The following is a 16,746-nucleotide window of genomic DNA, read 5'->3' on the forward strand; positions in this document are numbered from 1 at the left end:
GGGAGTGGCAGTGCTACGGAACCGCAGAAAGGGCTCTACTCTGAGCCTCGGAATCGCCTCTATACCCGTATACATGCGTGCCACATGCAGGTCAGATAGAAAGAAAAGGTTGTTAATGCAGTCATGCGGGCAAAGAAACACTATTTTGGGGTAATCTCTCGATTAACAAGTCAAATCCTGCTAAGAATTGTTTAATCAATGTAATAAGTTATGAAGTTTTAAGAATTTACATGTCCGCAGCTAGTTGTCATAAATGACGTTTATTGTTAATGTTTCAGTAAAATCAGAAATTTCCCAGTCAAGAATAACGATGAAGCTTTTGAGCATTCTAGATTTCTGACAATTTTGAAATGTCTGTAACTAAGTTTTGACACTCTTTCTATCAAGAATGACTTTTAATATGCTGATCCGTCTGTTGAAACCGAAATTAACCGGTGATGATGTAGACTTCCAACTTGAATTTTTGAAAGACACCTCCGATTTCTGTTACCTACTTACTTGTACAATGTGATTTCGCATCATTGTTTTTTATCATTATATCTTTACATTTTCCTCGGGATATCACTTTTCAAACTATTACAAAGGTTAAATAATTGGCAACATATGCAAACCATAGACTTTGTTAGGGTCTATGTGCTACCTTGCTGCGGTTCCATAGCCCTGCCACTCCCCAACACAACCAGCCAGGGAGTGGCAGGGCTACGGAACCGCAGCAATGTGCTAACGTACGTCGTTAATTATTATAACTGTAAAGCGGCAATATGACTTTCCACATAACGTCTTTGTTGCCTCTTTTAGGTCTACTGGTACATTTTAGAGCTTCCTATGAATTTTGATTGAGCTTCAAAGCGTTAAGAATATATAAAGTTTTTAGTCTCTTTCTGCAATATTCCCATCAAATAAATTGAGTGAATGTAACAGTAAAGTTGAGTTAGGCATAGACAAAAGGCAGTAGGGTATGTGAATTAAAACACGATCGATCACAAACAAATAAAAATATAGGCCATCGACATTGTGGCTGGTTTATAATAATTATTGACTCTAACTATAAATTTCAGTTTGGTTTTTGTTCAACTTCATATGTCAAGTTGGAATATAGCAGTTTCCCAGGGGGAGTTAACAGGAAGAGCCACTTAGCCTGATCTGCAACAAAGGCAAGGCACGACGGAAGTAATGAGATGCGTTGCTAGGTGTAAACAATAGACCTGGCGCTGTTGTTGTCATGCTGACCACTGCGGTGTTAACAAAGTCCTCTGACGTCGGGTGCACTGCGACAACCGTCAAAAAGAGCTACCGATCAGCTAACCTGAAGCCGAAAATAGGAATTATGTTCGTCGTTTAGGAGTTGAGAAAGCGATAACACTATCCATATTGTTAGTCGGACATTGAACGAGCCAGGTAACACAATTATCGGCTCGGATCGTGACAACGAGACCTGTGCTCAGCAGTGTGTATCGCGCTAAGATTGTGTGTCAACACGTAAGTGTAAACCGCGACATTCATCTGGAAACACTGCTGTGTTGTCGGCAAACATGAGTCTAAACGGAGTAAGGGGGAATTCACGGGGTTTTAGCAGGGCCAGCAGTCTTGGGCTGGGACTAACCCAAGATGAAATGACAGCGATTATGCAAACCCAGTTTCCGGATTTTCTTTGCGTCTGTGAAATTTGTGATTGTGGGTAAGTAGACGAAACATTGCATGCTCTACATACGGGCCTTGCCTGCAGCTGCAGGTGGTCGACTGCTGTTTCTTTAGCATTTCATCGACATTGAGCTACTCTTGTTTAGCTAAAGAGCAAAGACTACTGGATTTTTTAAGAATTACACACACCAGAGAAAGGCCTTCACTTGTATGTCGTCGTCTACCCATGGTCGTCTACCGTATGTGCAAGGGGACGACAAGTTCACAGGTGTTTGTTTGATATTTCAGTCAGTTGTGCTATGAAAGCATTTCAATTTTCTGGTAAGTTGAGCATGACGTCGCCAGAGTCAGTCTTCCATATGTTTAAAGAAAGTCAGAAATAAATCGCTAACGTTGGTTTTGCTGGTGACTTCGATTGCCGAGTGACAGTAAAACAGGTGTCATTGTCCAGATGGCAAATGTGAAGGGGAGGGTCTTTGTCCACATGACAAAGGTCGACTTGAGCGTGTCACTCCAGCTACAAAACTTAGCTGACAACTTGATGTATGGAACCAGTGTTCCGCTACCTTGAAAATTTATGCCAGACGAAAAAATGATAAATTACGAAAGTTTATCACGCCTCCACAGGATTACAAACAGTTCATGATCTGCGATACAAGCTCATAATCTTAAGTACCGCCATGTCACGTGACAGGCATAAATTTGACATATCCCTAACAACAGAGCTATTGTCTCAAAGACGCCAATGTAACAGTGTCTTGTGGACTATACCGCAGACCTTGATCGTCTTTGGTATATTTGACATTTGAATGTCAGATAAAGGAAACAGATCTATTTTAAAGAAAATATCCTAATCGTTTGATTAGTAATCATGTGCAAATTGTTTTGGACAAATTCTAATTCTGTCTGGCCACTAGCCAAATACAGTGTACCTAGTAACAGGAAAATGTTATATGCCACACTGGATGTCTGTAAATCCAAAAAACAGCAGCAATTATTTGACATTTTCAATCTGATGTAAATTATAGATACCTAGAAATCTTTGATGTATTTCAATGAAATTCATTATTTCATGACTGTTTTCTGTAAAAATCACAGACGACATACAGAATTCGTAAACATGTGCCTTTGAAAACTTTGAAACAATAATTTATTCAAAACCATTTTTAACAAGTCAATAAAGTGTAACAAATATCACAAGTGACTGCAATTATGGTTGTAGGTATAAACATCAAAAAGTGATATATGTAAAAAAATCACAAGTAACTGCAATTGTGGTTGTAGGTATAAACATCAAAAAGTCATCTTCTATGACACAGTCCCCACTTGTTAATGGGTACTTTGATTACAGGTCCTCAGAGAGGATAGAGTCCTCTTCATTAGGCCTGTGATAAAAATACTTTTGAAAAATTCGCTTGATGCATGTCTGAGTTATGGTTCCGGACATGAAAATATCGTAATTAAGTGGCCACACGGCAGCCATACTGGATCATATCACAAAACAATCAATGTGCATATGTATGACATAGGTCAATGTCCTTGTACCAACTTTGAATAAAATCGGTTGAGATATGCCTGAGTTATGGCTTTGTACATGAAAAAATCATAACAAAATGGCAGCCATATTGAATTGTATCACAAAACAAATCAGCGTGCATATGTATGACATAGGTCAATGTCCTTGTACCGATTTTGAATAAAATCGGTTGAGATATGCCTGAGTTATGGCTCTGTACATGAAAAAATCCTAACAAAATGGCCGCATGGCGGCCATATTGGATCGTATCACAAAATAAATTGACGTGCATATCTATGACATTGGTCAATGTCCTTGTACCAACTTTGAATAAAATCGGTTGAAACATGCCTGAGTTATGGCTCTGTACATGAAAAAATCGTAATAAAATGGCCGCCTGGCAGCCATATTGGATCGTATCACAAAACAAATCGACTTGCATCTGTATGACATATGAAGTAATCCTTGTAGCATGTTTGAATGAAATCGCTCCAGGCATCTCTGAGATATCTGTGTGAACGGACAGATGGACAGACGGACGGATGGACGGACGCACGCACGCATAGACATGACCAAACCTATAAGTCCTCCCGGACGGTGTCCGTGGGGACTAAAAAAGTGATATATGTAACAAATATCACAAGTGACTGCAATTATGGTTGTAGGTATAAACATCAAAAAGTGATATATGTAAAAAAATCACAAGTAACTGCAATTGTGGTTGTAGGTATAAACATCAAAAAGTGATAAATGACATGACTCGGTGTAAATTCACTGAGTAAAGAGAAGTGTGAAGACTTGACTAAATCTTCTGATACTTTTCTCTATCTGTGAAATGAGAGAAAAACAGGAAAAATTACTGTTACAATCAATGATTTGTTGTAGAAATTGTTATGATACTATGTTTTGTAAATATCCAACGTGTCCATGGATGAGGTGTAATAAAACAACCATTCTTTACTATTAATCTAGTAAAGCTATCCAACATTGTCATGATACAGATATCTAACAATGGTTGTAAGAATGAATGTGAAAAATTTCATTTTTTCAATTTTTACTGTGGCTGTGTTTGTTTACAGAAAGTACAACAGAATGTTACTTCACAGAATTATCAGTCTTGCTGGTTGGTTGGTTAAAGTAAATACAGCTATTGATCAATAAAGTTTTGTTTCCCTCTCTTTACCTTGTCATCTATGGCTGATACGGAATCAGATTAATAATCAGAATGGAGCTCTGCATGGCAGGGCTGTGTGTTACCGGTGTTATACGGCCTCCCACCACATAACAACGGTAATACACAGCCCTGCCATGCAGAGCTAATCAGAATGGTGTTGTAGCGTTGTTTTGGAGTCATACAAACTGTAAAGGGATCCCAATAGAAGACAGCATGTACAACACATACATACAGTGTAAAAATTCTCAATTTTCACAATGACATTTTAAGAGATAATCAGATTTCAAATTCATAGTGAATCCACTTTGCACTATAGGCTGCCTATAAACTCCTTGTAATCTCTGAAATCTGTATACACCCCTGACAGTGGACTTAACCCAACTGATACGTCACAGTAGCTGTACATACAGGACTGTGTGCATACCAGTATGTTTGTAATTTACATTCATTGGATTAAATTTGTACCACAGAGTACAAATTGATATCAAAGCTGAGTTACCAGGTCACTTATACAATCAGAGAAAAGAACAAAGTACCAATGATGTAATACATTAAGGAAATTCAAAAACAAATGTACAGTAACCATAGAAACACTGGAAATATATTAAAGGAAAATAAATTTTTCAATACTGTGTGACAGCTTTATACAGAATTCAACACCAATGGAAGGGGGAAAACTGAATTTATACCAAGATAGGCACAGGAGTAGAGGCTTGTTAGTGCTCTGGAAATTGCTTGGAATTGAGATTTCATAAATGAATACCATTGAATCTGACAGTTTAAGTTATCCACAGATAGCTGACATTACTACTTGTTGATTCTACACAAAGTACATGGCAACGGAAACAACAATGTTCTACTCAAATATTTCCAAATCTATATTTAATGCTCTTTAGATCTAAAAGCCTCAAACATGTATATTACAGTTTGGTTTTGAAATGTATCATTGATGTTGTAGCAACTTTAAAATCTGACTTTCCTTTGGCACACAATACTCAGCTATTGTTTCCAGATTTGAGAACAACTATTAATATGTACTTGATGGCTTGCTAGTAGTACACTGTAACTCCACAGGGTAGTCAAATGATTTCACGTATGTTCTTATTGAATTGTTTTGGGCAAATCATAATATATATTGAAATAAAGGGTACACTTTTATAACTTTGCAGTGAACTTCACTTATACAGAATCATATTACACTCCTTACTGTCGCCCTGAGTTACACTGTATCACAGCCGAGTCAGAGTTGAGTTGTCATTAGACTCTTGTTGCCTTTGCATTGTATGAAGTTCTTTTGGGAAAAAAATCATGATCCACGGGAAAAGAGGTGTACATACGCCAGAAGTTGTACGTGAGAAAGTTGTCGAAATGCATAGGGATGGAAAGTCTGGATATCTTTACCGTACACACACAGACACTAATCAGTTCCTACCGGCCAACAGGCTTTATTGCTCTATCAACAATTACAGTGGAAGACTACTGTGAAACAACATTATCATCACACAACTTTATAACTACAATTACTGATCCTGTAGTAAATTTTGAAACAACTTTACAAACCAATTACACAAGTGTGATAACATTTGGGTCAATTTCAGTGATATCACAGTTGTGGCACCTCATAATAATAATAATAATAATAATAATATTTTATTGCTTGCTTGTAAATATAGGATTTACATCACATTTATGGCAATAAAAGTGTAATATAAAAATAAGTTCAAACTTTAAAGATAAAACCTGTGTATGGCATTCTATTGTGCAGTTATTTCAGGTATATTATCTCATTCTAATCATTTAACCTTTATTATTTGTTTTTTGCAGGAGACATAAACATCACAAAGATTGCAAAAAAGCTCAACGTCCCAAAGGTTGGTCTGATAAACATTGTAACTTGACACACTATGAGAGAACCTTTACTCCACATGTTGGTGCCAGACCACCACATCCACTACGGCCACCACCAACAGCAAGAGATCCTAACCCAGGACCTATGTACTTGATAACTAGTAACAGAACGGATTACGTACCACAGTCAATGAGTGGTAGGGGCAAACTTATCAAACAAGTAAGTCTTGGAAAACAAATAAAACAAGTCTTTGTTTCTGGTCCTTGAAATTTGCAAAAATTATGAGATTTTCTTTTTTATTTCCCATTCCCCTGACCACTTAGGTATGAAATTACCATCACAGGTATTTTTCTCATTGACAGCAAAATACTTTGTCTTCAATTTCTTGATTCTATGGGCATGCAGGAAAGGTGTCTTTACTCATAATCTGTTAATTTTACTGCTGTGATATTTAGAATCCAGGGCTTGAAATTAACTCTTTTTTCTGGTTATCCACTTGGGCTACCAGTTTATGAAGTTGGTAGCCCAGTGGCAATGGCTGGAAGCCCATGCACATTTTAGTTAAAAAAAAAGCTATTTTCAAGATTCTGCCCATGAAGTGAATTTTCTGGTCATTTGATGTGAATATTGCACACCTTTAATACCCATAATGGACGATAGTGACACTCAAAAGTTTGGTGACCTATTGACAACCTGTTTCACTCTCAGAGTTGTATACAAATCAGAGAAGGAAAAAGTAGACAATGTAAAGTTCTTGAAATGATGAAGGCCACAAACAGACACAAAGTAATTGCTTTCATCTGTCATAGTTAATCCAGCTTGTCTGTATCAAGCATATTGATAACTTGCTCTCACAATCTTTGGTGATTCAAATTTCTGATTTCTAATAAAAGTGACCACACAATTTAAAATTGTTAGAGTGACAAAATTATTAAGTTCATTGCTAGATAGTGATATAAGAATAGTATGATGAAAAGGGCATCTTCAATGAACTAATGCTTGTATGTGTGATGGTTATGACACTTAGATCCTGAAGAACAAAATAAAAAGAAATATGTAATAGCATAGGAATTTTCAACTAAGAAAACATTAGGAAGACCATAGACAGTCGAGAAAGTCTTTGGGAAGACAGAATCATCAAATCGCATTGTATACATCGTGTGACACTTTGGAAATACCTGAACTAGAAATATGGAAATATTTGATATAAGACACCACTTCAAAGTATTCATTTCCTTTAGAAACCATTTTAAGCTTACTTAAACTGTAACCTTACTTTCCACTGAATTGTTTTTCCAGGAAGAGTCTTATGAACCAAGCAGTGCTCCCTTTGAGAAGATCACAGTCTATAAGGATACATACCCTGGACATACTTCATTCCCTGATGTCAATTATGTCAGACCTTCAACACAGAGTAGACGTAAGACATCAGCTAAGTTTGATCCAAGGACTGCTCATAAAGACTATTTCAAGCCCTGGGTACCACAACCCGCCATTGCATTTGGAGAACTTCCAAGTTTCACTGGTAAGTGGAGTTATTCATATGCCGCATGAGGGCGCTGTTTATTTGCGTGTACTTTGTTGGATGCAAAGAACACGTACTACAATCTGTGATATGTTGTTATAGTTAATTCTTTGTTCTGAGATACTCATAAGATTTCTGAATAAGATTACCTTTAAAACAACCACCACAGTGCTGCCTATTAATGTTAAGTAATCTTTGACAAAGACACTATGATGACAAAAAGCAGGAATTACAAGAGATGATGGAAAGCAGTGTTGCCTAGCCTTGTACTCATCAAAAGAAACTAGGACTGTTCAGAACCATGTTTATGACTGAATTTGCAAAATGAGAAAAGATGAACAGTGTAAACATGACAAATGCAATAAATTCTTTGGTCATAACATACCTCCAGCCATGTTGTACATGATTTCAAAGAACCATTAATACCGGTAACTAATAGCCCCAAAATTCCCTAAAGGCTAGCACTATTCTTCCATGGCAAGGACACTGTTAAAGGTAGAGGAATCGATCCCAGGGATCGAGTTTGTTCTAGTCTGTAAGAGGATTTTAAAGGTGTCATAGCCTTTTGTTTTCCATTGAAATTGTAATCTAGTAAGTAAATTTCCAGGCAAGACAATCTGACGCCTGAACCATGCCTTTAAGTCATTGAGCCACAGCCGCTGACACTCCAAGTTCACAGGTTGTCAAAGTTTACTGTAGACATCCACTGGTGACTATTGGAGAGTTGTCTCCATAAAGCATTGCATGTTTAGAAGTAGGACAAAGTATATACAGTTATATACAAAATACAACTTAGGATTTCCTGTGTGGATTATTTATGAAAATATAAAATAATCTTCTGATACGATGTGATATGTTTCAGGTTCTATTCTTTACCCTGGCACAAAGCTAGGTGAATTGCAGTCCATGACACAGAAAGACTTCCCAGGTTACTCTGCTCCAAAACCAGAACCAGCAAAAATGGCTGGCGGCAACATACAATTGGAAGGTAAGTTTGTTGTCACTAAAAGGTTTGTGCATGGACTGTAGAGTGGAAGACTGTATGGTGCCATCAGGTTGAAATATGATATTTCATTTTGAGTAACCAGACTCTAATGTCATAGTGACAAAAATGTTATAAACTTACATCAAAGTAATATCCATGATGACGCAGAAAATGCAATGTTTAAGGGAAATACATACACCGGTTTATTGATGTTGGCCAGGAAGATTATATGGGTCATAATTTCAGAAAATTGTGATAATGCATAATTGATGAATGGAAACCAGGAGTTGTGAGACTTTGACCAGAGTGATGTCAGACTGTTGAAGAACATTCAATTGCTAGTACTGGGTATGTACCAGGTGAACTTTCCCAATATGCAAATATTGAAGCTCATATCATGTTCTACTGATATTACTGTTTAGGTGACTTTGACCATGTGACAACTCACAAGGACACTTTCAAGGACATGGGACCCGGACATAAAGCCGAGAGGATCCGTCACCGGGAAGGAATGAGACATCCAGACAGGACAGTGCGCTTAGATGGAGTTACACAGCATATGAGAGACTTCCCTGGTTACAAAAGTCAGCCATTGCCACCCAAAGCTGTGACGCCAGCTCCTGCTACTATACGTCTCAGTATGGACTCTAGGTAAGTGGTTGTACAGTGGATACAATTGCATCTGTGAGATGGTACATGAATTGCATGAACCTAATAACCAGGATGGTTGACTGCAATAAATACATTGTACATAAATAAATAAGAAAGAGAGACAAACATTCTTCCTTTTCAATAGAATCAATCTCTTCATAGCAAAGCATTAGTTGTATTCATTCAAGTTCTTCAATTAAGGTACAGTGCAAAATGACTTGGTGAAAGGAAATAACCAGACTTTAAGACTATGTTAATCAGCAATGTTATTAGGAACTACTGCTAGGGAAGCAGGACTGTATTTTTTCCCACCAAATTTTAGTGCAACATTTTACCAATTTTTATGAACTTTTCTGTAATTATTTTGATAATTTGGACCAAATGAACACAACATTTCATTGGCCACAAGTTTTGATCAAAATTTTGGCAAAAATCTGACAAAAATTGACTGAGTTATATTTTTATAAGGGTGACAAAAATTGACTTTGGAGCTCAAATGCTTAAAAGAAAAGAAATTTCAAAGAAATTTCAAGTTTTGCCTCAAACCTCCCAAAGGTAAAATTTGAACAATCCCTTCCATAATCAAGAATGAATATCACCGGTGACTGAGAAAAGTTTGGAATTGGTGAAATAAATTACCTACAATTTTACTAAACTGGGTTGTGTTCCCTGTATCAACTCATTGTGGCAAAACATTCTGGACCACCAACAAGACAGTAAATGCTTTATTGACTCCATGAAAAACAAGACAGTAAATGCTTTATTGACTCCAGGGACTTCAAAAGAAGTCTCTTCTGTTTCCAAGCAGCAGATCAGAAAAAGTAAAAATTGAAAAACTACCCCTCACATCATGACACATAGTGATTTGACCCCATTACACAATTTTGTCACAGCGACCTCCAATTCAGTCTCTAAAGATTCTAATTCCACTTCCTTGAATCATATTGATAAAGTCTTCAACTTGTCCAAATTGCCTATGCAGTTGACTCTATGCATTGCAACTAATGTGGTCTATCTACTGATGAAATCTTACACAGTGGAAATCTGTGTCTAAAACAAGACTTCTTTCTCTGTTTTTCAGGTTAAATTTTGAAACTGAACAGAGGAAAGAATTTCAAGGCATTGACACTAAGAAACATCCAAGAATGGCATTGATGAAGAAAGAACCAGACAAGTATGAACCACCAACTGTCAAGTTTGAAACAATGACATCAAACAAGGTAAATAATAGACTGTGTCATCAGGATCACATGTAGATGATTTGTGAGATTTTATAGACAATCTACTCTGTGAAATAGTGCATGTTACAGACCCTCTATGGAGCAGTCACTTCTCGCATGAGGTCAGAGTTCACCTGTAATTTGGTAGCAGTACCTGCAGTCTACAGTGGTCATCATTTCTGACTGAATGACAGGGAATATTGATACAGATAAATACCTGATTACAATGGTGTCTGATTTCATACATGTATGTTCCTCTATGTGTGTCTGAAATGAAATATGATCTTTCACAGAATTATGATGTACAGTAGTGGTTTATCATTGGCGTATTTCTTTTCTATATTCATCATTCACTTCTCCTCTTCCCAAAAGGTACCGGGTTATACCATACCCATCTCTCTGCCCAAAAGGTACCAGTTATACTTTACTCACTTCTCTACCTAAAAGCCTACCAGTTATACAGTATATTTCCCTCGACTGCCTCAATTTAGTGGCTATCTTTTCTTTGTCCCTTAGCACACCATAATATGCACGTTGACTGGATTTTAGTAAAACAATAACTGTATTCAAAAACAACAATGGTAAACCTGTTCCAGTCACCAGCCTAAGATGATTGTTATTAATTGTCTTGTTTGATGTAGTATCCTCAGACACTCTCTCACTGACATTATTTCTGTTTCAATGTGATGACAGGTTGATTACCGTCCAATTGACTTAGAGAAAGCTTACCAGACACCAAGGATCAACCCAGAGTATTCAGCAACCAGAGAACCTGGAGACTTTGATGACAAAACCATGCACAAGAAATTCTTCCAAGATTGGGGAGTACAACCTCGCATTCGTTACGGTGACTTCCATGAAGCTAACATCTACATTCCACCGAAGGGTGACATGCGAAAGACGTCGACTAACACGGAGACATTTACAGCAAAGCAGGCAGAACCTGTAAAGAATTACAAACCTGACGACAAACCCATGGTGAGGGAAGGTAAACAAGACTTTACAACCGTACACAAAGAAACATACACAAGTCTCAAACTACCAATGTGTCCATCACAGGCATACTTACTACAGCAGGAGATCCGTAAAAGACGAAAGTTGAAATTATCCAAACAAGAGAAGAGTTTGGAAACACTTGAAGCTACTGCATGATAATACTGTGATGCATTCCATGGAAAGGCATTTTCTCCAGGAAAAGTTTCAAAAAAAATTCTTTCCATGTCAAATGTCTAAACAACATTGTAAATATATATAGCGGATGAATAGTGCCTTTGGTGGTGGGGTATCTCTGATAACAGGACTGGGTGTACCGGGTACAATACATACAGTTGAACATGGCATACTTGCTGGGATGTAGAAACAATCTTATGTGGGGATGGGGGATGTGTGTAAAAATTGAAGGACTGGGTCTGCAATAAGAAACAGGACACTTTGTTACTTGCTGCTTCACATGATTGTGAAAGAACTATCACAATGACCACAACCACCTGTTGGATTATCTGTATATCACTGTTTGATGGCTATTACAATGTATGGTTTGATGGCTATTACAATGTATGGTTTGATGGCTATTACGACGTACACTACCAGCACATACATGTATTTTTCAACTGGTTGTATCATTATATTTCTACATCCTTTGCATTGTAAATATGGGCACATTGCAGATTTGTCTTAACGATGATGGCCCAAACTTCAACCATAATTACCATGTGACACATAACCTAGGATTTGCATTATTTGATATGAAATTAATGGTAATTATTTGAAACCTGCCAAAAATATGTTTCATGAATAATGGAAGTGCCAATTTTCTTATGATCAATATCTGGTTTAAAATATTCTCAAACCAGAAAAGTTACAAGAATAATTTGATTATCAACACTTTGAGTATTATTTGCTGTAAATATGATTTAGATAAAGAAGACAGTGAGAATTGTCAATTTTTGTGTCAATTTTCAAATATTTTCATTTAGGTAAATGGAATGGGATGTTTTTACTGCAATAATTTTATCATTGGCACTTGATATTTCCATTCATTCTGGAAGTGGGTACTCTTTCCCAAATTTTCACATGACCACCATGTTTACATTGCTTTATCTCATGTAAGCAAAGCTGTAATGCCAAGTCACTGTGTGAGTATCAATGTTTGATCAGGTATTTAGTTCAGTTACATAAAGTTTAGTTACAAAAGATCAGATCTATGGCTATATTGATAGATCTATATCTATGTTGGCTATATTGTAGTAGATCTGTGGCTATATTGATAGATCTGTGGCTATATTGATAGATCTGTGGCTATATTGATAGATCTGTGGCTATATAAGATCAGATCTATGGCTATATTGATAGATCTGTGGCTATATTGATAGATCTGTGGCTATATTGATAGATCTGTGGCTATATTGATAGATCTGTGGCTATATTGATAGATCTGTGGCTATATTGATAGATCTGTGGCTATATAAGATCAGATCTATGGCTATATTGATAGATCTGTGGCTATATTGATAGATCTGTGGCTATATTGATAGATCTGTGGCTATATTGATAGATCTGTGGCTATATTGATATACAGCAATATGTGAAAATTAAAGACACATATACAATGTTCAAATAAATGATGAATGTACAGTCATTGCTTTCTGATCATCCTTCAGTTTATGCACAAAATGTAAATATTACTGGTTTTGTACTTATGCATACAAATATGAATAATGTATATATATTTATACAAATTAAGAAATTACACCTGATTCCCTGTAAACAGGTCCACAATCACGGATGATTTAATTTGGGCCAAATCATTGTGGTGAAAGGTGTAAAATTTTAATATGTGTCTTTGATGCTGAAACATTAACACAAGTGTAAATTACAAAATAAACTGCAGCAGATCTCTTAAAGTCCATTTTCTTGCAATGTACAAAGCTTTGCAATACGTTTGTGAAATTCACACCATATTTATATTTTTGGATGTGCACTGTTGAAGCTGCCTTGTGTGAATCATGTACTGTGATCATGTGACAATGAAAACACAGCATTCATTGTTTTTACTCTCTTGTTGAAACCTTTCACTTGGTTGGAAGATCAAACCAAACCTATTGAAAACTATCGGTAAAGGTACCCAACCTATTGAAAACTGGGGGTACAGGTACCTAACCTATTGAAAACTGGGGGTACAGGTACCTAACCTATTGAAAACTATGGGTCACATACCATACTCTCACCTTTAAAGAATTAAAGAATTTGCCTGAACTGAATGAAGGAATTTCTCAGCATTACAACTGACACTTTTTGTAGTACTGGTTGTACACAACACAGGGAATGAGATAAGGAAGATATTCCGGGTTTTGTATTCCCTGGATACCAAATGTTTTCTTTCTCTGGAATTACATGTGTTTTCAGTTGATCCAGATATCTGCCATGGCAACAAGTATTATCTTTGTATTCACTTTGTATTCTACATTCCAATTTCTTCTTTAAAGAATTTCAGCATTATACATGTACAATTTCCATTCCGTCCAATGCATTACACAGTGACAGGAATTCTATAGTATACTGACATCTTTATGTTAGACAGTATGATATCAAACACTGCTGTGTATAGCCATGAAAGTTTTATTTTACTGTAGTTGTGATATTACATAATGCATTGTAACCTTTGACCTCTGAGCTAGCATTCATACCCCTTAGCTCAACACTGATTATGCAATATTCATTAAAAGTCTGTCAAATCTGGATATGATGTACTGAGTTCACAAGATAGTCATTATATATTGACAAAAATTCAGAAATGCCAAAGATCTACTTCACCAAGGTGACTCATGGCTTTGGAAATGTTTTTACCTTCACAACAGTAATTATAACAAATAGTTGTGTTAAAATTACCATGGAAACCAAACAGAAAAACACTGATATACTCATCACAATGAATTTGACTGCAATATTACATTAATGCTCAATCCCTCCACAAAGTATGTGCCTTATGCAATATACCCAAATTCAGCTTTGATGTACATAAATACACCTGAACATTGTACAAAGACACATCCTATATTCAGTAATCCATTACTTTTCTAGGTGCAGCTATATACAGTGTTTTTTTTAATACCAAATCCAGGATATATTCTATTTAAGCAACAGAGATTGTGTGACTTTATTAATACTTGAGTTTTGTCTTACAACTCATGGATTTCCTTGATAATTTTGTTGTCACTTTTGCCAAATACTGTATTGAACTGTGTGTTGTTATGCCAACTGTAGTATTTTGAGAATTTATAGAGTGTGTTATGTCAGGAGTGTGTTCAAATAAATGACGGTTGTCATAAATTAACATATGTAGAATTCCTTATAATTTTCAACAAGCAACACAAGAACACTTGTAACAGTTGTTTGTGACAAAAAAAATATAACAAAGACTTCCTAGATATCTTGTACATCTTCAATATATCTTTACTTCCAACTCCTTTTAAATTGATGACTATAAGAAAATTGCTACACATTTACATCATTTGCAACAAATCAGATCAAGTGAATGTTGGGAGAGTTACTATAACACTTTTGATGAAAAACTTCAGTTTATATCTGAACTGTATAGCCATATCATAACCACACTATGATACAAATTTCATGTACAGACAATCAGTGGCAATACTGTGTGCATGGCAATTGTTATTGGAAATGCTTTACAACAGTAAAAACAGAGATACTTCTTGCTACAGGGAGAAAGTGCCTTGGCACAGATATTATAGAAATAACGGGCGACGCGCTGACCATTAACGTTTATTTGTGGGCAAGGGCGAGAGGAAAGCCAAAAATTAACGGGCGAGGCTTGCCGAGCCCGTTAATTTGGCTTTCCTCGAGCCCGCGACCACAAATAAACGTTAATGGTCAGAGCGGAGTCTGTTATTTCCATTATATTATCAGCGAACCCAAGAAAACCGTAAAAATTTCCGAAAATTTCAGGAGCGAACGACAACTGGGCCCCAGAACTGAGCAATACACGACGCACTGTTACGCGCGCTGTAAAATTTGGGAAATCTGGAAATTTTTTCAGAAAAAGGTATCTCAACTAGGCCCACAAGTGCTCCATTTTATTTTGTGATTGATTATGATTTACGTTTGAGCTGTAAAGTTACGATACTTTGAGTTGTTAATCTTATATTCATATTCACGGGCATATAACAGACCATTACTGTGTATTTGTGGTCAATCACGTGGTTCAGCTTGACCAATCAAAATGCGACAGACAGGCCATGGTAATATAATCAGAGTTTTACAATGCTGTTTTTGGCCTACTGCTTGTTGGGGTTCATTTTGAAATTCATGGCGTACATTAAGTTTTCACCACCAGCTTATATCTTTTTGAATTGAAAATATCATCCTTCCTTCCCCAGATTTAACACAGGGATGGTTGCCATTTTGAATTTCCAATTTGGTAAATGTTCAGTAATTCATTTCTACAGTACCAAAGTTTGCATGGTATTACCAGGATTTTATTCTTGATTGTGAAAGAGAATTTTAATGGCTTAAAGTTTCCTTAGGACAGTTTGAGTCTTTCAATTTTGAGGCCCATACAACCTTTATAGTATCATATTCTGAGCATATGTATGCATGGGTGACCTCAAATACAGTTGACAGACGATGACGGTATGGATATCGTAGCTGTGTCAATGAGATCAACTCCAGACTACTTAAAGGTGGAGCCTCCCTTTAAAAGGGAGGAAAGCTATGCTAGTATTCATTGTGTAACTGGATACCAAACAGACAATAAGCAGGCACACACTCCAGAAAATGCCACTTTTTATTGTTTTTTCGGCCGCGAAAACGCAGACAGACTGCCAAGTGGTCAGCGCAAAGCTGCTGCCAATCGAACGCTGTGGTTATATTCAAATTCTAACTGGAAGACTATTTTTTAGGAAATTCGAGTGTTGGTGGTGGGGAATCAATGACTGTTGGCGATTTGAACCAATCTGTCAATCAAACGCTTGTATAAACTCTATTTGCAGGATTAGCAAAATGTGCCAAAGGTTGAGATTAGTTTGTGTAATTAAAGCCTCAGTAGCTGCGAATTATATGAAATTTTTTTCATGATTTTATTTTCAAATCAACATTGGTTTGTGTAAATGTGCTGACTGAAGGACATGTATAGATGTATCACTGCTGCCTGATTTGGATGAGGACTA

At 36.6% G+C, this 16,746-nt stretch overlaps 2 protein-coding genes across 3 annotated transcripts in view; one reads left to right on the top strand and one right to left on the bottom strand.

The window, feature by feature from the left end:
- Nucleotides 1-1,216: 1,216 nt before the first annotated feature.
- LOC139126316 (stabilizer of axonemal microtubules 1-like) lies at nt 1,217-14,894 on the top strand. Its single transcript, XM_070692390.1, has 7 exons — nt 1,217-1,678; nt 6,156-6,399; nt 7,480-7,705; nt 8,568-8,693; nt 9,113-9,341; nt 10,423-10,561; nt 11,255-14,894. Exons 1-7 carry the CDS (start codon nt 1,533-1,535, stop codon nt 11,711-11,713), a joined length of 1,569 nt encoding a protein of 522 aa, XP_070548491.1. The 5' UTR covers nt 1,217-1,532; the 3' UTR covers nt 11,714-14,894.
- The window catches only part of LOC139126317 (heat shock factor 2-binding protein-like), a 42,907-nt gene continuing 29,620 nt past the window's right edge, over nt 3,460-16,746 (bottom strand). The window contains exon 9 of one of the 2 annotated variants that reach the window (XM_070692392.1): nt 3,460-3,985. The gene's annotated coding sequence lies outside the window, so the exon portion shown is untranslated. The remainder of the gene's footprint in view (nt 3,986-16,746) is intronic. The other variant, XM_070692391.1, reaches the window with a different exon arrangement.

Source organism: Ptychodera flava (assembly GCF_041260155.1).
Source record: "Ptychodera flava strain L36383 chromosome 3 unlocalized genomic scaffold, AS_Pfla_20210202 Scaffold_27__1_contigs__length_13241970_pilon, whole genome shotgun sequence".
Taxonomy (NCBI): Eukaryota; Metazoa; Hemichordata; class Enteropneusta; family Ptychoderidae; genus Ptychodera; species Ptychodera flava.